Source organism: Eulemur rufifrons, chromosome 10 (genome assembly GCF_041146395.1).
Source record: "Eulemur rufifrons isolate Redbay chromosome 10, OSU_ERuf_1, whole genome shotgun sequence".
Lineage (NCBI taxonomy): Eukaryota > Metazoa > Chordata > Mammalia > Primates > Lemuridae > Eulemur > Eulemur rufifrons.
The window spans coordinates 32,540,998-32,563,798 of record NC_090992.1 but is presented as its reverse complement, the minus strand read 5'-3'; the positions used below and the strand labels follow the sequence as shown (position 1 = coordinate 32,563,798).

General features: G+C 40.8%; 1 protein-coding gene across 4 annotated transcripts in view; it reads right to left on the bottom strand.

Moving 5' to 3' along the window:
• Positions 1-22,801, bottom strand: part of HTR4 (5-hydroxytryptamine receptor 4) — a 127,425-nt gene that overhangs the window by 52,214 nt on the left and 52,410 nt on the right. For all 4 annotated transcript variants that reach the window (XM_069484387.1, XM_069484386.1, XM_069484389.1 and 1 more), the window contains exons 2-3: positions 19,044-19,169; positions 17,579-17,779 (exon numbers count right to left, since the gene is read on the bottom strand). In XM_069484387.1, the coding sequence (XP_069340488.1) occupies positions 17,579-17,779; positions 19,044-19,169 (327 nt within the window). The remainder of the gene's footprint in view (positions 1-17,578; positions 17,780-19,043; positions 19,170-22,801) is intronic.

Genomic DNA, 22,801 nt, shown 5'->3' with positions numbered 1-22,801 from the left:
GCAAAAAGAGCCTGGAGGCTAAGTCTATTCTTTAAGATTTTGTACCATTTAGTGATGAGCCACCCCCTTACACCCTTTATTTTATGCAGTTCACTTTGTTAATTTTTCCCACCTCTTCTTTTCTTTTCTTAATTCAAAGCATAACTAATATAACAATGGCTATATTCTTTGAAGAGGTGGTGGTAGGATGGGTTGAGAGAGAGGGTGGAATGAGAAGGAGAGCCCAGTGTTGGAGCATGAGAACTGGGTGCCTCAGGAGCTGGGAGGGGAGAATTATCCCCTTTCCTCCAAGGAATTGAGGAGCAGCTGGCCACACTGTGCCAGGAAGCTCCCTCTGGCTGGCAAGCTTAGTGGGGCATCCTGAGTGGGACCAGAGTGCAAGGAACAAAAGACCAAAGAACGGGAGAGGGGCATGCTCAGGAACCCATTGTCTCCACTATAAAACTGACATGGCTGCAAACTGACTAAAGATAACTCAGTAGTGGAAACCATCATGACTAGCTGGATTCCCTCCATACTCTTGACTTATAAGAAAGGCAAATTATATCTGAGTTGGTAAGTTTTTCTGAATGGTGATAATGATCAGAGGTTTGTTATCCACATAGAGTGAATGATAAATTTGGAGTGGATAAAGTATACTTTTTTCCCCCAAAATTTTGTTCCCTTTCTTATTTCCTGCTAGGGGGCAGGTTTTTCCCATTTCATGTCCTTCCTCCTTTCTCTCAGTAATAGCATCTCAAATCCTTTGGGAATTATCTCTTTGCTGTGGCTGCAGTGTTGTTGGGAAAGCAAATGATGGGGCTCTGAGTTTTTTAGACGAGGAGTGACCCAATCAGACTTTTTGCTGGGACTCGACATGCAGAGTGATGCAAAGACAGGAAGGTCAGCAGAGGACCCTTTATTTTAGCAGCAGCCTCCTGGCAGGGCTGGATTTTAGTTCCCACTCCTTGGATCTTCAAGCAGTCATGCTTTTGCCACTCAAGCCTTCATTCCTTATCTCTTCCTTCAATCAAATAAGCCTCCTCACGTCTTTTCAATAAATTTTCTGTCTGCTTACACTGTTATGGGTTGAATTGTGTCCTCCCTCCCCTAAAAAGGTAAGTTGGAGTCCTAACCCTCAGTACCTTGCAATGTAAACTTATTTAGAAATAGGGTTTTTACAGAGGTAACCAAATTAAAATGAGGTCATTTTTGTGAGCCCTAATTTAATAGGACTGATGTCGTCCAATAAAGGAAACTTGGGAGACAGAAACTGTTATCAAAGCAAGGAAGATGGCCATGTGAGTGTAGAGAATTGGAGTGATGCATCTATCAGCCAAGAAACACCAAAGATTTCCAGCAACCACAAGAAGCCAGGAAGAGACAAGGAAAAATCCTTCCTCTACAAGTTTCAGAGGCAGCATGGCTCTACTGGCACCTTGCTTTTAGACTTTTAGCCTCCGAAATAGGAAGACAATAAATGTATGTTGTTCTAAGCCATCTAATTTGTTGTATTTGTTATGACAGCTCTAGCAAACTAACACTGTTTGCTAAGGGCAGTCACTGTTGCTTGCAACCAAAGCAACCTACCTTATACAGAACATTAAGAGTGGCTTTGAATGTCAGATATACCCTTCACAGATACACTTTTTTTTTAAGTATGAATACCTTTTTTTATTTAATAGGCTTCTAGATTGTAGCTCAAGTTATAGCAACCCTTCATCTACCACCCCAAAGAAGGCAACAGAAGGCTAGATGAAGAATAGATGCTCCTTTATCTTTGTTGTATAATCATATAATTTCTGAGGTTTAGAATCAGGAGCCAGATGTCAAGAATTTTGGTGGGGTCTTCAATGTCACAGAAATCCAAAAGTTCAAAAAGGCAAGGCCAAGTTAAATATCTTGCAGTACAAAAAGTAAGTTTCAGGAAGCAGGATGTCTTACCAGAGAAGATTCTTTTGATTTTCATAAGTGGATATGTATGTTTAGAGGGTTATGTTGAAAAGATAACAGAATTCACAGAAGAGGACTTTAGAATATATAGTTATATTGGTGCTCATACGTTTTTGTGAAAGCCTTTCTTTCTAAGTCTAGCTTGGCCAGGGTATTGCCAGATTCTCATGTATGATGAATATCCCATGAACGATAAGGTCTCCCCATATTCTGCTGTCCAGATGCTCTATGCTTTAATTTGCATTACCCTAGATTATTAGGAGCTGGTGCTACAGAAAAATAGATAGTGGTAACAGGTTTCCTATTGAAATTCAACTTCAAGGGGGATACTGTGGATGTAATACACATTTTATTCATCCCTTATACAGTTTAATCATACAGTCAGTCTCCTGGACAATGAGTGCTCATTCTGTACGGAGTTAAGGTGGGACACACACATGGTCCCTTGCACAGACAGTTGTAGGAAGTTACTCTAGCGTGATCTGGGGTGGTTAAGTTAGGCTTGGAAAATCCTTTATTTCCTTTTCTAAAAATTAGCAATAAGTAAAAGGGGAAAAAAATTTTACTTTATTGAAATTTAAATTAAGTTGGCTAAATTGTGAGTGATAGGTAAGGATATGTATAAGAAAAACACCAAATTGTGTACATGTATATGCTTTACTTAAATTTTGTTTTCTATATCTTCTTCAGTCTGATCCTCTGTCTTACAGTAAACATAATTTGATTTTTAAGTGGCATGGAGAATATAAGGCTCTTATTTAGAGCTACAATTACAGCATCCACTTAACTTTATGTGCTCAAGATTCTTACCAAGGCCATGACACCCTTTAGGCAGCAGCCATAAATAAGTCACCTCATATCCTTCCAAATCTTTCCAATCTCAGCTTTCAAGCAAAGAATCTAGAAAAGTAAACATCTCCTGAAGGCTGCACTCAAGAATCTAAATAAAGTAGGTGAAAATAAACATTACTGAATAAAACAATTAATGAAAATGAGCTCTATAGTTAATTGACTAATGGAGCTTCTTCAAAATTCTAATATTTTTCTATAGATCAAGGATTAGATAGAAATCTGGTAACTTTAATCTATCGTGTTGCTTTTTAATTCCTACATGTGGATGATATGGACTCTTTTAATAATAAAAAAAATTGGCTTATCATGAACTACTCCTACAACACACATGCAACACCACTAGAAAGAAGTAGTTAATTAAATTTGCAAGTTCTTTGGATGTCAGGCAAAGTGCACTGTTTGATTTAATAATAATGGCTACTATTTTGTCTGCTTTGCCAAAGATCAGATAGCATATAAGGATGGTTTTATATCTGGGTTCTCTGTTCTGATACATTGGTCTTTGTCTCTATTCTTGTGCCAGTACCACACTGTTTTTGTTACTATATCCTTGTAGTATAGCTTGAAGTCTAGTAAAGTGATACCTCTTGATTTGTTCTTTTTGCTTAAGGTTGCTATTCAGGGTCTTTTCTGGTTTCATATGAAGCATAGAATTATTTTTTCTATATGGAGAAAAGAATCCCTATTCAATAAATGGTGCTGGGAAAATGGGATAGCCACATGTAGAAGACTGAAACAGGATCCACACCTCCCACTGCTCACAAAAATTAATTCACAATGGATAAAAGATTTAAACCTAAGGCATGAAACTATAAGACATCTAGAAGAGGAGGTTGGAAAAACTCTTATAGATATCAGCCTAGGCAAAGAATTTATGACGAAGACCCCAAAGGCAATCACAGCAACAACAAAAATAAATAAATGGGACCTGCCTAAACTTTTAGGCTTCTGCACAGCCAAGAAACAATCATTAGAGTGAATAGACAACCTACAGAATAGGAGAAAATATTCGCATGCTACACAGCTGATAAAGAACTAATAACCAGAATCTACAAAGAACTCAAGCAAATCAGCAAGAAAACATCAAAGTGTCCATTAAAAAGGGCAAAAGACATGAACAGAAGCTTTTCAAAAGAAGATAGTCTAACGGCCAATAAACTTATGAAAAAAATGCTCAACGTCTTTAATCATCAGGGAAATGCAAATCAAAACCACAAAGAGGGCCGGGCGCGGTGGCTCACGCCTGTAATCCTAGCACTCTGGGAGGCCGAGGTGGGCGGATCGTTTGAGCTCAGGAGTTCGAGACCAGCCTGAGCAAGAGCGAGACCCCACCTCTACTAAAAATAGAAAGAAATTATATGGACAGCTAAAAAATATATATAGAAAAAATTAGCCGGGCATGGTGGCGCATGCCTGTAGTCCCAGCTACTCGGGAGGCTGAGACAGGAGGATCGCTTCAGCTCAGGAGTTTGAGGTTGCTGTGAGCTAGGCTGACGCCACGGCACTCACTCTAGCCTGGGCAACAGAGTGAGACTCTGTCTCAAAAAAAAAAAAAAAAACCACAAAGAGATATCGCCTAACTCCAGTGAGAACGGCTTTTATCAAAAAGTCCCAAAACAACAGATGCTAGTGTGACTATGGAGAGAAAGGAACACTTATACACTGTTGGTGGGACTGAAAACTAGTTCAACTCCTATGGACAGTAGTATGGAGATACCTCAGAGAACTAAAAGTAGGCCTACCATTTGATCCAGCAATCCCACTACTGGGTATTTACCCAAAGGAAAAGAAGTCATTTTATCAAAAAGGAAAAAAAGACATTTTTAAAAAAAGACACTTGCTCTCGAATGTTTATAGCAGCACAATTCACAATCATAAAGATGTGGAAACAATCCAAATGCCCATCAATACATTAGTGAATTAATAAGATGTGGCATATGTATACCATGGAGTACTACTCAGCCATAAAAAAATCATAAACTAATATGTTTTTTAACAACCTAGTTGGAACTGGAGACCATCCTCCTAAGTGAAGTATGGCAAGAACAGAAAAACAAACACCACAGGTACTCACTATTAAATTGGAACTAAATGATCAACACTCATGTGCACATACAGTAGTAAAATGCAACGGAAATCAAGCAGGTGGGAAGGGGCAGGAGGGGATGAGTTAATTCACACCTAACAGGTACAATGCACTCTATCTGGGTGATAAACACACTTATAACTTTGAGTCAAAACATACAAAAGTAATTCATGTAACCAAAACATCTGTACCCCCATAGTATTCTGAAAAAAATTATATAAAAAATAGCTACTATTTTATTTGCTTACCAAAGGCTCTACCTGTTTTATCTCATTTAATTCTCATAACCACTTCTGAGACAGGAATTACAAATGCATCCATCTCACAGATGAGGAAAGGGAAACACAGAAGGGTCAGAAACTTGCCCAAAGTCCTGCAGGTGGTAAGAGCTGAGCTGGTGTCCAGTCCCGGCAGTGTGACCCAAGGGCCAAGACATTAACCTCATAGCGATTGCTCCATTCTGCTGCCTCTTCCAAATCCCCAAATGATTTATTTTAATTCTTTGAAAGCCACTTTAGAAATAATCAAAGCATAAAAACACTGAATCTCAGAACTTAAAGGATGTTCAGGATCATAAAATCCCCAAATCCCCTTTAAAATGAAGTGTGTATCTAAGCCTGCTTGAATTTGCTAGGGACTGGGAATTCACCACCTCCTACCATGACATATTTTAAATTTAAGGGTATCCTGAAGTTAAGATAATTTCCTCTAAAATCAATTTTCTGTAACTTTCAGTTTTACCCTCTGGCTTAATTTAAAATTCCTGTCTATCTCTAATCCTTTTTCTTCATGGTGGTCCTATAGACAACTGAAGACAGCTTTAACATTCCTCTAAAGTTTACTTTCTGCAGGTAAAAATATTCCCAGTGGCTCACGCCTGTAATCCTAGCACTCTGGGAGGCGGAGGCGGGAGGATTGCTCGAGGTCAGGAGTTCGAGACCAGCCTCAGCAAGAGTGAGATCCTGTCTCTACTAAAAATAGAAAGAAATTAGCTGGACAACTAAAAATATATAGAAAAAATTAGCTGGGCATGGTGGTGCATGCCTATAGTTCCATAGTCCCAGCTACTGAGGAGGCTGAGGCAGAAGGATTGCTTAAGCCCGGGAGTTTGAGGTTGCTGTGAGCTAGGCTAACACCATGTCACTCAAGCCCGGGCAACAGAGCAAGACTCTGTCTCCAAAAAAAAAAAAAAAAGGAATGCTGCCAAACATTCTATCGTGCACAGGGCAGCTCCCTCTACCCCCATCCCCTACAAAAAGAAGGATTATCTGGTCTATAATGTCAATAGTGCCCAGATAAGAACTCCTGGTTTAGATGAGTGATTTTCACCAATAGTAGGGGCTCCCTGTTCTCTATAAGTGCTACAGTGTATTATTATCTCTTAAGAGTAGGGTGCCACAGGGAGAGCACAGTACTCTGGTACATCCTGTACAGACCAAAGAAGACTACTGCATTGCCTTCTACCCTGCCCACCATAACTCAGCATAGCCTAGGGTGTACCCAGAAGTACAGGACACCTGTGCTCCTCAAAGAACTTATGCTCAAGGACAGAAGGTGGGAGTATCCCCTAACTGATTTATAAGTTCCATGAGGGCATGTTCGCCATGTTTACTGTTGTATCCCCAATGTCTAGTACAATGCCAGAGAGATGGTGGATGGTCACAGACTGGATTAAATAAATAATAAACTCTCAATCACTACCAATTAAAATAAATTACATTAAAATATGTTATCGATTTTGGAGATGTAAAAGGTCATATCTAGCAGAAGAATGGGGAAAGACTTTCTTCGGTAAGTATCTTTTAGGTTGGATTTTAGAGATTGAGTAAGGATGGTGAAGGAGAAAGTATATTTCAGGTGCAAAAGAAAAAGAAAGCAAAGAAAAAGGCTCAGAGAGAGAAATTATATATATGAAATACATATCCATAAATATATGTCCCTATAACCACATAGCTCTATAAACAGAAAAGAATAAAAGTTAACTGGATCATAGGGTGTTTGTAGGGAAATAGATGGAAATAAGCCTAGAAAGGCTGGCTGGGGCAGGTCTTGGAGCAGTGGTTCAGTCCAGCCTCATTAAGTGTCAGAATCACCTATTTGTTGAAACACAGATTTCTGGTAGGTCTTGAGTGAGGTCCAAGAATTTACATTTCTGGTATGTTCCCTGGTGATGCCATTGCCAGGGGATTGGGAACTACACTTTGAGAACCATTGTCTTAGAGGTTTTGAATGGTAGGCTAGGAGAAGTCACCAAAAGCTTTTTGAACTGGAAAATGTCCATCACAATCAAATACTGCTGCATGCTCTACTAAAAAAAGCTGAATTACAACAAATTCAAGAAAAGAGGTTGTTGATTCACAGGTTAGATGGACAGTATTCAGTAGGTAAAACAATTCTGTCTCATCTCAGGAACAGATGAATCTGTAAGTTCTGTTCTCTAGCCTTCCATTGGACATTTTCCATTCTTCTCTAACTAGAGAACTTTTACAAAGTGATTAAATGAATGTTCAAATGACAAGTGAGGTTCCAGATGGCCAGGATTAACTAAAATGTAGCAAAGGTATTTACAAAGTAATTTCTTATGCAAAACAGTTCAAAAGTATTGCTCACAAAACTCCATTAAAATCCCTTTTGGTAAACCAACCACCAGCTTCTCCAACTGAAGCCATGTGCAAATATGTGATCAAATTGCTTTTAAATGTCTCTGGGGACACAATTTACTTTGACAACTCTTAGAAGAGAGCCGTGTATTTTAAGCTCCATGCTAATCCCTTCCCCACTCCTCCTGCAATTAAGGAAAATTCTACCTCCTCACTTCCTGCCCTCCCAACCACAGGAAAGGCAGAAGAAGCAAAAAGAATAACTTGGAATCCTAGATTTTCAGTATTGGCAAAGATCTTAGCAGTCAACTTTACTTTTTCACAACTGGGTACCGGCTCTCCCTGCTTTAACCACTTACAAGCTCTGTGGTCTTAGAGTCAGTCATGTAACCTTTCCAAGAACCAGTCTCATCTGTAAAATGGGGATAATTATGTCTATCTTCTTTGTTGTAAGAAATGATGAAATAATATCTTTAAAACATAGAAAGTTCCTGTTGAATACATATAATAATAAACAAATTCAAATATATTTTGGAACTATGAGCTCTAAATTATTTAATAAATAATATCAAAGTCACTTGGTTCAACATCTTTCTCCGGCAGTTGATTCTGTTGATAAAAGCGGAACTATAAAAAATAAAATAAAATAAAAAAGTGAATGGGTTGGTCCCTAAAGGTGAATGAAGGCATTGAGACCACATTTGCTATGTGCAATAGAATTGATCACATGTAAGACCTAATGATCATACATTGTTTTTTAAACCACTAAGGTTTGGGGTAGGTGTTACATGGCAATGGATAACCACAATGAGGACAAACAAGTCATATAGAGCTTGAGATAGTTGTGGGGTTCATGGGCTGGGTAGCAGTCCTTCCTCCAGGAGGTGGTCTACAAAATTTCTATGGCAGAGCTCTGGATAAAGAGACTTGTCTCTCTGCTCTTAGTAACTGGTTTTATTAAACTGTTGAACTCCTGTAGTTCCGCTTTCAGGAGGTGGAGAAGAAAGAAAAGCAGCAGTAGACTTAAGAAAGAACTAAAAGCTTCCTCCCTGCGGTCCCCAGGCTTGGCAAGTTGCCAGCCACCTGGAGGATCAACAGAGGAAGACCCAGCAGGGATGTTAACCAGGAGCCAGAAACAGGAAGGGAGGCTGAGAACACAGTCAAGAGCAGACACAGAACTATGGGTTCCAGGAAGGAAAGACTGTCAGGATAGGGAACAGAGAGAGACTCCTTTCTGTCAGAGATCTGGAAGACATCACATCGGGCCTTTTCAGGAATCAAAATCCCATGTGCAATCTACAGATTTAATGTTTACTATGTTCCTGTCTGTTAAATATTCTTCTGTACTTTCAAGATAAGAAAACTTGCAAGAAAGGGAGTTTCAGCTGTCTAGGAAGGTGTCTTTCTGAATTGTTATACACTAAAGGAAATAGGATACTCTGCCAAAAATGTCATCTGAAAACATTTTGGCAGGGGCTTACTGGATATACACAGAGTTGCCAAGGCACACAACTGTATGAACCGCTCAACCTGCCAGCAGACACTGGCTGCTTATCCCGCTGACTCTTCCAGACTCAGCTCAGCGGTCACATCTTCTGAAAAGTCCTCACTGGCCCCCCAAAACAGTGAATAGTTCCTCATCTCTGCTCTGGTTTTTTAGAGCCCCTTGTAGGTATCTGATCTGTGGCACAGCATTTTTCTAATTTTATTGCTATTGTCCACTTTCTTCTCTATTGCCACAACTACTGCTATTCCTGCTACACACCCCACTCATTTAGGGAGGGCACACTACGTGGCAGAAAGCGTGTTCGGTATTATATCTAATGCCCGTAACAACTCTGCAAGGCAGCTCTCGTCTTCTTCATTTCAAATATGAGGAAACTGAGGCTCAGAGAGTTGAATCCACTTGCCCAAGATCATACAACTAGGTTATGGTAGAACTGGTTCTTAAACCCACATCTGCCAAAGTGCATGCTTTGGTAACATTGGTAAGTGAAACAAGGCCAGACAAAGGCTTCCCTACCCAGGAAGAGGAAGGAGAATACGCAGTGCTCTCGAGGCTTTTCCAGCTGAGGACACACAGAAAAAAAGACATTTAGAGATGAATCTCGTAGATATGATAATATACAGGAATAATAACTAAGGAGATACTGCAGTAACTCAGAAAGGGGATGGGAAGAAGGAATACAGAGGAAGAAGATGTATTTGAAAGATATTTACAAGAATCTAGCAATGATGTGGCATCTACCACTGATCATGGTACATAAGTAAAAAAATAACCTCAAGTAATGCATCTAAATGACTAAAAGATGAGTAATAGTTGTACCTTTGATGCACAAAGCGGAAGAGGGTACAGTATTAGTTTACAATGGAAATTTCCACCTTGAGCACACTGGGTTTGAGAAAACAGAAAGAGACTTAAGGCAAGATGTTGAACAGGCAGGTTGAGATAGGACCCCGGAGCCCAGCGTGGAACGAGACTGAAGGAGAGACAAGAACAGAGGGGCAGGTGAAGCCACAGGATAGGTGAGGTCTCCAAAGGAAAGGGGAGATGCTTATTCAGGGATGAGCGTCTGAGGATCTAACCTTCAAGGACATTCAGCTATGCGGCAGGGTGGGAAAGATGACTATCGGTGTCTGGGAAGGCACTCCCAACAGCCACGAGGAGTTTGCATTTGGAGAGGAAAACAATAATAGAATAATAGTTTTCGCTGACATTAATTGAATCCTTACTAGGTACCATGCACTGGTCTATTGTAGTATTCAGTTTATTAACTGAATAATAAACACCCACTTATTCCTCACAAATCCCAAAGGGAAGGTACTATTATTAACACAGTTTTACAGATAAGAAAATACCCAGAAAATTTAAGTAACTTCCCCAATATCACGCAATTGATAACTGTTCAAGCTGGGATTGAATCCAGGCAGCGTAGCGCCCCATGCCTCATTCTTAACCACTTTCTATACTGAGAGTTCTAAGAAAATAGAGAAACTAACACTGAAGTCATAGCAAACAATGACAAGTCATATCTCAGCATTCTATGCTCAGCCAAAAGTGTGTGGAGCAGCCTGTAATAAAAACACAAGAATGGGCTGGGTGCGGTGGCTCACACCTGTAATCTTAGCACCCTGGGAGGTTGAAGCGGGAGGATTGCTTGAGCTCAGGAGTTTGAGACCAGCCTGAGCAAGAGCAAGACCCCGACTCTACTAAAAATAGAAAAAAATTAGCTGGGCATCGTGGCACATGCCTATGGTTCAGCTACTTGGGAGGCTGAGGGAGGAGGCTCCCCTGAGCCCAGGACTTGGAGGTTGCAGTGAGCTATGATGATGCCACTGCACTCTACCTGGGGTGATGGAGCAGGACTCTGTCTCAAAAAAAAAAAAAAAAAAAAAAAAACACCCCACAAGAATGGACGTGACAAAGCCCTGCTCTCAAAGAGGTTATATTCTAGAGTGAGACAGACAAATAAACCAATAAGATGAGTGCTTATATTCAATGCACTATGGGAGCTCAGTGGAAGAAACAACAAATTTTGGGGAATGAAGGCCAGCCAGTCATTGAATAAGGGTCAGTGTTCGCCAGGAAAAGAAAAGAAATTCGAGGTACAGGTAGCAACATGGAGTCATGAAGAGACACATCACACTCAGGGAATGATAGTGTCACTCATGGGTGGGAGTTGAGGTAGGAAAACCAGGGGGAGGACACACATTGGGGAAAGCACTGAAAGCCAAGCTAAGAATTTAGCTGTTAGTTAACAAGAGCTTTTTCTGCAGCTTCTCACGTGGGTTTTCTGGAATTGTCATGCCCCGTGCCTCACCCCCTTCCTTTTTGTGACAGCCACATCATCTGCAGGTCCCAGCTTCAGCATCACCTCTCAGGAGCCATCCCTGCCTCGGAGATGGCCTCTTGGCATGCTCCCTTTTGTGACTTCTCCCTATTCTATTTCGAAGGTCACCAATTCTGCTCTAATTACTTATTTATTACCTGTATTCTCCACTAGACTAAAAGAGCTCTGTGATTCAGAGCTTTTTCTGACTATTCACCACTATATTTCCACTGTCCAGAACATCTCCTAGCAATTAGTAAGCACTCCATAAATATTTGATGAAGTGAACATAAAAATAACAGTTCAGATCCTTTGGCATGACATTCAACTCAACAAGTATTATAATTACGGATAAAGCATGAACCTGCCCTCAGAGTGTATGTGAGAGGGGAAAACTTTTAATACACTTTCCTTGCAAAATGCATTTCAATCTTGTTGGGAAAACCAATGTAATGGTGTGACACAAGTTCACAACGACAGACGTTTTTCATTTACACATTACGAAACTGAGTTATGCTCCAGGGAGATAATTAAGAAATGCAGAAACACTTATCTCCAGCACAGGATTAAATATGCAACCTTGGAGTCAGAATTGTATGTTTTACAAGTAAACATGTTTAAAAGAGGATCTGTGACTGAGAAACTATTAACAGACTTTGCAGATAAAACACATCAAGTTTTTTTGCTATGCAGGGAAAGGTTGACAATTCAGTTGGACATATCAAAAATAAAATCTTGCAACCCTATAGAGAATGGTAGCCTCAATGAAGTGAAATAGATTTTTAAATTTAAATTATATTTGATGCCAAATATAGGGCAAAGTACAGCATGTTCAGAAAAAGGGGATCAGAATGGTTAAAGGTCTGAAAAGTGTGGCTTACAAGGTGGATGGAAGGACAGAGGGATATTTGGCCTAATATAGGGAAGATTTGGGGACGGCATAACTCTGTTTTGTTGTGGAGGATCCATAAAGATAACCTCTAGTCCCATTGGCCACCTAAGAGAAATTGATATCTGCTCTTCCTGTCTGCCCAACACCCTTCTTTCCAGTGGGAGCTGCCAGTCTTTTACACCATATACCTCCGATAAAGCTGGCAATCATGGTGCCTGACCTCTGCCCAGTGACCAGCCTGTGTCATCCCCACACCACGGTAACCGGTCAAGGAGCGAGCGTCTAAGTCAGGCAAAGCCAACTAAAGTTCTCCCATGAGAAATAGCACTCAGGTTTCTCTTCCTGTGGACTCATGTTTTACGGATGGTTTAAGGCTCATGTTGCTTGTGGCTACTTTTCTTCCCTGGTGGAAGAACCCAGCCTGACAATGAATCCAACAAGAAATCAGAGCTGAGGGACAGCAATGGGGCCAAAGAGTGACAGATACAAAGAGAAGGACAGACACAGAGAAACAGAGGGGAGATAGGGAGAAAGAGACGTCAAGTTTAGACAAAGAAAAAAGGGAGACTGAGTTAGAAAGCAACAGAGGTGGCTTAGATGACACTGTTCAATTCCTTGAGAGGGGTCACGTCTGAAGCCAGCCTTTTCAGGTAATTGAACTAATCGATTTATTTGCTGTCACACGCTGTTGAAAGAGACCTGACTAATGCTTTGTTCAATACACAAGTTGGTAAGAACATCACATTCAGGCAATTCATCAGCATATATACGCTAAATACCGTCTTCAAAGGCTTATTTGAAACATAAATTCAGAGTATATTTACATAAGTGTGCTTATTACACATGACGCGACTGGAATTCACAGGGCCTATTATCTACAGTGGTTACCTAAGGGCACGCAGCTGTGGAGGCGGAAAGGGAGAATTCAGGACGTTTTTATGTTTTACTTGTGAACTGACGGCATTTTTTTTAAATGCTCAGGTATTATAGTTATGCTTAAAAAAATCTGTGATGATTAGAAAATAAACTGTTGAACTAGATCAATCACAAGGCCACGAACTGGGATGAGGTCAACCGAGATCAATGTGAGAAGCGATCCGCAGACAGAGATGGCGGGGCTCCTTTAGAAGGAGAATTGGAGGTATTTTGTGAAAAAGTGGAGAGAACACACTGGTCAGAAAGATTTCCACGCTCCCCACCTTGCTCCGACCTCACAGGGAACTCCCAGAACTGAAGCAGAATGTTTTTAGCAAGCCGAGGAATGTGCCAGGCCAGGAACACTTTCCGCCAAAAGGCTCTTGTGGATGAACCTGCACTGGAGGTGCTTACCTCCCAGCAAAGGGAAAATTTAAGTTCAAAATGTGTATTTCAGCAATTAGTAAACGCGAAGGCTTTCAATCAACCCCACTGACCACCAGGTCTGGGCTGCATTATGCTCTGTGGTCCCCCTACGTGACCAACCGTTAATGGTTTGGTAAAAATTCATTTGTGTTTTTTCTTTTTTATTCTCAATCTTTCTCCGTCTCCCCCACACACTTATGTATGCCCAGATACATACATCTATATATTTATTTCACAAAAGCGAAATTATGCTAAACATCAAAGTCTGAAACTTGCTTTTTTCCCCACCTCATTTAATACACCAGTGATATTTTCTAGGACAAAACACATAACTATTTCTCACAATTTTTAATGGCTGCATTTTATGCCACGTTAAAAACCAGTACTCTGTTATGGTTACTTGGTTGGTTTTCATTCACCATAGAACTTTATTATTTTTTTTAAATCAACTGTACTATAAAGCTTTTAATGCAGTTTGGATCTCCCATGAGCCATACTATGTAATGCATTTATATTTTCATTGTGCTTTGGAAATTATTTTTAAGGAGGCATTAAACTTTCATTAATGGAATTCAATTCCCAAGGCACCAGGAAGCACAGTGAGTTGAGAATGGCAGTTGGGAAAATGCAATTTGTAATATTAAAGGAGTTCTGCATTTTAGTTTGATCCGGGAGTCTGCCATCTGGGGGGAATTGGGAATCGAAGTGAGCATTCTTACTCAAAAGGCTCTCTCCTGTATCAGTCATCCCCGAAGACTCACACGGCAGCTCTAGGGAGGACAGGCATCTTGCCAGGAATGGCTAGTGATGACATCGCACCTCACTGAGATGCTCACTCTGTGCTTTGGCCCATCCCGGCTGAGCTCAACTGTCAGGCTGGGAAGGACACAGCAAAAATAGAAGCTAGATGATAAATAAAACCATACATTTCCAGGCTAAGGTGTTGCTCTGCAGTATTCAGGATGGATCCTCCAGCCCAATGAGAATATCACTTTTGGGACAGGAAAGCTGGAGGCAAGTTGCCCAAGCTTCCAGAGGTAACCAGAACCAGACAAAACCATCTGATATCTTCCTTATGGTAGTGGAGTTTTTGACATCCATTACTAGAGAAAGAAATGGAATTATTGGCAGCAATGTTCACAGAGAGAATATGCTGATAACTCCATTTGTTCCATAATGTTTACCAAATACCTAAATAAGCATTTATGCAATTACTGGTTGATTGTCAATCTCCCCATTAAAATGCAAGTTCTATGAGGGCAGGGACCTTGTCCTTGTGCAGAGCCTTGAGCTTTCTCCCACTGGGGAAGAGACGTTTAAGAAGAAATCACAGAGTTGATTTCAATCACTGTTGCAATGAGTTCTACAAAGGAAAAAAATGGGTTTGATGGGGTCAGAGAAGACTTCCATAAGGAAGAAAGGGTTGAGCTAAAACCTGAAGCACACACAGGAGAGAAAGGGGCAGAGGAACTTTCCAGGCAGAGGGAGGAGCCAAGGCTCTGAGGTTGCTGAGCATAGAGCACCAGAGAAAGAGAAAGTAGGCGAGGGTGGCTGGGGCCTCGGGAGGAGGCTGGGAAGGGCATGCAAGGAGGTGGAGGATGTAGATGTGAAGCAGACTGTGAAAACCCTCCAGGAGTCTGGCCTTGACCCTCAGTGCAATGAATAGCCACTGAAGGGTGTTAAGCATAGAAGCAATGGGATCAGAGCAGCACTTTTACAAACTGGCTATTTGATCTTGTGAATGGCAAATGGATTGGAGGGGGATAAAATAGATTTGGAGAGAACAGGATGTTGCAGTGATTTATGCAAAAGATGATATTAGTTTATACTATGATGACAGAGATGCAGAGAAACAGACTAGATCTATTTAGGAAGGAAAATCAATAAAACTTGTCATTTAAACGTCAGGGATACGAAAGACTATGTTAAGAATAACTACTAGGTTTCTGGCTGATGTAGCCACTGGAGCAGCTACTCACTGACGTCCAAGTTTGGGAAGATTATGGATATGGATAGTTAAGAGAAGGTGAAATTGACAACAACATCCACTAACATGGAATGCTGGGCCAACCTGGGCCAAAACTATGCCTTAAATGGATTATCTAATGTAGTCCGAACTGCAATCCTATAAAATAGGTGTGATCCTCCCCATTTTTAGAGACAAGAAAACTCAAACTCAGAAAGGCTTAGTAGTAACTTATTACCATTTTTAGAGCTAAAATTTGGAAGAGCTGGGATTTGAACCCAAATCTCTTCAGTTCTAGAGCAGAGGGTTCTTAATGACCAACTTCATCTTGCTTCATGACAACTCAGGCCTACTCAGGGAAAGTTTCCTGGTGTCAAAAGAATGTAAGTACAAATCTGGAACTCTGAGGCCAAACCTTCCTAGGCAAACTCCAGACCTTCTCTCAGGGCTGCCCAGAGGAAACTCTCCATACTAGACAGGTGACTCTGCACCTTCCCCCACTCTTTACTCCTACCTGGCTTTTCTTCCCTTTGCCTTTACCCAGACCTCAAGGTTACCTCAGGCTTCCCTGTGTCCCCAGCCTTGCCTTCTCCAGGTTCCTATAATACTCCCCATCTCACCACTCATTTCAGCAACACTCATATTCAGGTTACCCAACATGATTTCCATAGGTTTTGTTATTTTCTACAATGTGAACTTTCATACAGTGTATACTGCCTGCCTTAAAAAAGTCTTTCATGCAGTGAAGTCAGACTATTGTAAACATGCTAATAAACACAAATATCAAACTATGACATCGGATGGCTCTGGCTGCAGGCCAACAGTTAGATTTTACCAGTGTTATTATCTCTAGCTATATAATGGAGTCTCATTATATATGCATTTAATTTAAGCACATTCAACTATATGTTATCAGCAAAGTGAAAGAGAAAGAACAATTTAAACAGAGGAGGCCATTACACCTGCCATTTCAATCAATGCACATGTGTCCCCAGAGATAGGAGATGAATCCACTGTCCCATGAACTGGTTTCAGTTTGTAAGCACCTCTCCCAGTGTGAGTGATTCTCTGGGAGGACTACGATTTTAGTGTTTAAAGGTAACTATTTTAGATATTTTAATACCAAAATCTCTAATTTCACTCAACTACTTTTCCCAGCCGTCAAAGAAACAATGATCTATCCCAAGACTAGAAGAAATTGTGGGTCTGTTGACTACTAGAGAGACAGTAAGAGATCATCCCTGCTAATTCTGATATTAATAACATGTAACCTGCACCATACACTTTCTTTTAGTAACTATCCCCTAAGATACGACTACACTGACAGCAGCATATGTTCTTGTAATCATCTGACTTTTAAATTGCATTCTTCCTTTGTTATTGAATACAAATGAGCGGGAATTGGAAAATGAAAAGTGATGATACAAGTGATAAACATACATCTCCAACAAATGAGGCAAAGATGGGAATCATGAAAACTCCTGAAGTCAAAAATAAAGAAAAAGAGTAAAATTATGCAACATGAATGAAATTCTAGACTCGAGTCCCCAAACCATGCAATTATTGGAAATTTTATTATCATCTGTAACTTTCTGGAAAAGAAGCTCCACAATGACATGCACATACCTAAACATGTATATGGAATTATTAACTAGGCATATTTTCAGGAAAAGGTCATGTTCAAACATAGGACACTATCATTCTGAACTTTCCTTGCTGCCCTCTGGGCAGAGATATTAATTCTTGCCTCTTAGCTCCCTCAGGATGGTGTTCATGCCATTGGTATAAAATTTAAAGCTCTTTAGCAAACTTGATTGTTGGTACCTATTGCTATTTAGATTGTAAGCTCCTTGCAGGCAGGTTGTAGGTCTTACTAACCTGCTTCTACAGTGCCTTAGAGAGGGGCCTGACTAATAAAGGGCCCTCTGCAAAGGGTGGAGAGCGAACGAATAACTGGATTATCAAATTTACCTTTCTGAGATTCATTTCCTCCAACGAATTAGAGAAGAAAGAAAGACACTGCACAAAATCCACCAGGTCATGGTCCCCAGCACGGAGCTCACTATGCACCGTCCTTACCTATCCAGGGAAATGCAGCACAGGTGGAAAATCGATGCTGTTGTAAGCAAGACGTCTAGAGATGTCCGGACGAGGCAAAACATCTCCCCATAAATCCAGATGTCTTGAACCAGCTCAATGGCACCAAAGGGCATCACCAGCACGGAAACCAGCAGATCCGCAAAAGCAAGAGATACAATGAAATAATTGGTTTTTATTTTCCTGTGAGTGGAAAGGTGTAAGAGAGGAGGCCAGGGAGGGAGGGAGAGAGAAGAGAGCAAGACAGGAAGCGGGGGAAATGGAAGCAAAGCAAGAAGGAAAGAAGGGAGGGAGGAAAAGGGAAGAAAAGTCACATGTTTAGCGTATTCTGTGAGATTCGGTTTCCCCTTCTGTAATGTGGCTGAGACAACCTTGCGTGGTCCGGCCTCTTCTGACCTCTCCAGCCCCACCTTATGCCCAAAGCCCTCTCTTCCTCTCCCCTCTGGCCACCCGGCCTGATCTGAGTTCCCTGAGCACACAGCTCCCTCCCCCTGAGTGCCTTCCTGCAGGCGCTCTCTCCTCCAACCATAGGTCCAGTTACCAGTATGTGCCGCCTGTCCCTCTGTCTTTGGGCATTCTCAGGGAACCCTGCCTAGGAGTTCCCCTCACAAACAGTAGTCACATGTCACCGTTTTCCCCACTTAGACTGACGACTGTGTGCCTCACCTTTGTGACACTGGTCAGAATTACATTTTTATACTTAATTTGCATCAGCATTGGATCAGTGCATGTCTTGCTTAGGGAGGAACAGCTGCCTTTACCCCTTTTTATGGCCCAGTGGCTCTCATCTCAGGCTGCACACTAGAATCACCTGGTGAATTTTAATAAATATGGATGCCCAGGTCTCACCCTAGATCAATTAGTTCAGGAGCCATGGAGGATGAATACCCCGCTCCTCAAAGACTGCCAGACAAAATATAGGTTGCCTGATTAAATTTGAATTTTAACGAAGAATCATTCCTTTTTAGTATAAATATGTCCAAAATATTACATGGAACACACTGATCATACATAGTGGTTCTTTTAACGTGCTTCAGGTGATTCTAATTGTAGTCAGGGTTGAGACTGATGAAGTAGAAAGAGCAGAAGATACAGGTTTAATTTCTAGTTCAGTCTCTTCTCAGCCATCCCTTCCCTGAACCGTTGATAAAACAGAGAGATTAGATCAGATGGTCTCAACAATTGTATATATAGTGATCACTACTATTAAAAAAACAAATACAACGTTGAAGAAAAGACAGGATGGACATAGACTGAAGTGTTTACACTGGTTAGGTGAGAGTTGCAAGATTCTGTGTGATCTCTTTTTCCCTATTTTTCAAATACTCTTCCCATAAATGTTTTCGTGCCTAATTACAAATTATAATGAAACGTTCAGACTCCACTCTTCTGGGAGGGCCTGGATTTCCACCCATGTTATCTCAAGAGGGTCCCCCGTGCTGCTCACCTGAGCTGCCTGTCCCTGCACACGGCCACCATCACCAGCAGGTTCCCCAGGATGGCCATCAGGATAACCGCCGAGAGAAACGTGAGCAGCACAACCTTCTCCACTGACCCGAAACCCTCCTTGGAACTGGAAGACACGCACACACACAAGCACAGAGAATTGAAGGACACTCGGAGACACAGGAAAGAAAATTCATCTTTTCCTCCTTGACCTTCAGGAAGGTAACTTCACCATCAGCAGCTGCAACACACATTTACTGTGCACCAAGGTCTGAACTCTTCACTTGGCGTGTTATCCTGGTTAACTCCTTCATAGTAAGGAGGAAGAAGCTCAGAGAGGTGAATTAACTGGCCTGGGATGGCACAGCTGTCCTCCATCTGAGAACTTGTGGCTTTCCTTCAGAGCACTTAGCTCAGTTTGTGCTCAGACATTGTGTTGATTCCCGTTTGTGTACATACCTAAATAGATTGTAAATACTGAGTGAATAAATGACAGTAACTAGAACCAGGGTGCGCACAAAGGCAAAGCCATCCTGTCTTCAATGTCCCATTCCGGCACAGGTGGAAGCTGCTGTTTGCAGGTGTGCTGCCCCAGGGACACAAGATCATGGCTTGAAGGTTATTCTTCCATCAGTTCACCTGGACAAACTGATCTCAGTTTGTCTGTGAAGTCCATTGGAAAGACAGAGGCCAATCAATAAGCTCAATGATTCCTCTCACTGACCTAAACCAAGTTTCTTTCGGTGCCCACCACATGTGATGGTTTTAACAGTTCAGACTTGTGTAATTGTCAATTTCAGCATCTGATTTGATTCTACAAATGTTGCCTTCCCCGTGTACACTCAGCATTTTGTTTTATTAACTTGGAAGTGAAGATCCTCTATCAATGGCAGCATATCATCTGCAGGTTATTCAGAAGCTATAGAAATTTTTTCTTTTTTATAGTGTAATAAAATGTTCTTTAAAACATGAAGTTTCAAAAGATCTTAAAACTCCCAAACCCAGACACACATTTCAATATGGGAAAACTAGGGCCCATAAAGGTGACCTGAGTTATCAGAACATGTTAGTGCCTGGTCTGGGAGAGGCTGCTCTCCTCTGAGACCACCACTGAGAACACGGAGTCCCAAGAATCAAGAATGATCTGTCTTTCCTGAGTGTCTCTGACTGAAAATCAAGATGGCTACTGGCCCCAAATGGCAGTGGCCCACCAATCCTGGCCTTGGCCTTGTCCAAAACCTCTTCCATTCGGCCAGCACAGAATACAAGGTGCCAGCTGGAATAAGGAACCAGTCTCAGAGTGGCGGGAGAATGAGAAAGTCTCTGTACTCTGCTGAGAAGTGTTTTTATAGATTGATTGATTGAAGTGTTTAGGGCTGGGGTTCGGATGAAAAGAAAATTCCAGGCGTGTTCATCTAAATCACCCTTCCACACTTAAGTTTCAACTATCAACAGTACACACATTGGACGGGGAAGATTTAATTCAATGAGGAAAAGCTCTCAACAGGGTGATGTGGCCACCAAAAATTAATTTGCCCTTAGGCTATGTTAATGGAGGTAAAGTGCCTGACAAAGGAGGTGATAGTGGTCCTTTTCCTTGTCCTTACAGAGGCTCTGACTCAGAGCCCCTCTCTGAACTTCTCCCCTCTCAGGGCCTCTGTATTTGATGCACCTTCTTTCTGGCATGCTCCTTCAGTGGCTGGCTTATTCTTGTCATTGAGGTTTCAGATTAAATTTAATGCCCATATAATGTGTCATGGCCAGCAAACATTTTTCATTTTCTCTATAGCATTCATTGTTATCTGAAATCACTTTTGTCATTAATTATTGTGTGTGCTCCTCCCCAACAAGTTGACTTTTGGTTATCTTTTTCGTAATTCCCAGTGCCTGGCACAGTGTGTAGTCTACAGTATGTGTATCATATAGTAATATGTAATAGATAGTAAATGCTCTGTTTTTTTGCTGATTGAGTAAAAGAGAGACATATTGTGCTCATAATGGTAAGGTTTATTATTCAATGTCTCTGAAGACTGGTTGAAAGTACAGAAGAGATTCTACCTAGAGAAGAGAAAGTCCAGGGATGAGACACAAAAGCTATTTTTAACTATCTGAAGGGCTGTCATTTGAAATAAGAGTGTATTTATTCATTCATTCATTCAATGATATTTTCTGAGTACTCTGAACACCTCCTATGTTGTATGCCCTAGGGAAACAGAAATAGCAAAACAGAGAGCAGACAATAAATAGATACAGAAGAAAATATGTAAGTATTTAAGAACACCTGGATGACAATGAAATATAACTTTATATCCATCAGGGTGGCTATCATTAAAACAAAATAAAATAAACAAAAAAGAACAAAAAGTATTGGCATGAATGTGGGAAAACTGGAACCCTTGTCCATTGCTGGTGGGAATGTAAAATGTGCAGCCACTATGGAAAAGAGTTTGGTGATTTCTCAAAAGGTTAAATATAGAATGACCACATGGTCAAGCAATTCAATACTAGGTATATAACCAAAAGAACTGAAAGCAGGTATATAAACAGATGCTTATACACTCATGTTCTATGCCAGCATTATTCACAATGGCCCAAAGGTGGACACAATCCAAGTGTCCATTAATAGATAAGTGAATAAATAGAATGTGGCATATACATACTATGGAATTTTATTTCTCCATAGAAAGGAATAAATTTCTGATACATACTGCAACATGGATGAACCCTGAAAACATTACTCTCAGTGAAATAAACCACATACAAAAGAACAAATAGCATATAATTCCACTTATATGAGAATCCTAGAATAGGCAAGTTCATAGAGACAGAAAATAGAATAGCAGTTATCTGGGACTGGGGCTAGAGGGAAATGGGAAGTTATTATTTAACGGGTGCAGAGTTTCTGTTTGGGATGATGAAAAAACTCTGGAAATGGATAGTGGCACACCATTGTGAATTGTTCTTAGTATCACTGAATTGTATGCTTAAATGATTATTTTATATACTAATGGTAAATTTTATGTTCTGAATATTTTATCACAGTAACAAAAAGAATACGTGAGTGATCACATATGAGGATACTGTATGGGGCTCCTGTATTGGGAGCAGGCTGGTCTGGCTGGTTTTAGGTCCCTTTTCTGTCTATGGTCTATGATTTAAACATACCCTAAAACATGGATTCTCCATCAACCACACTCTCACCATTAGAGCCATCTCTCCTGTACTGCCTTTTCTCTTATAGGAGAAGAAAACAGATTCATCATGTCTGTGATGGACATTCCTGGCTCCAGAGAAAGTATATTTCAAATTAAGTGGGAACGAGGGTCAGAAAGTACCAAATTCAATGTTACAGTTCATTCGTGGTATGACAATTAAGAGCTAGAAACAGCTAAACTTTAAACTGTGAGTGATGAGCAAAATTTAGCCACAGAAGAAGATTTTTTAATTAGGCAAAACTGTCCATTGAACCAAACGTAAGCCCAGTAATGATAATTAAAATAAACTAGCAACTACTTTTGCAAAATCCATGTTAAAGCCTTGAGTTGCTTCTGATACTCTCCAGGAATACTGTTAACCACTATCAGACAGTTCTCATCTGGCCAAGGAGCTGTCCACTCCACTAAATTGTTTCTTTGACAGCTATTCTTATGAGAAATCTTGCTTTCTCTTTCCTTTTGCTTTTTCAGTGATCTTTTGATCCATTAATAAAGAAACTCCACAAACTTGCAGGCTGTATTTGCCATTTTTCTCTGAGCCTAT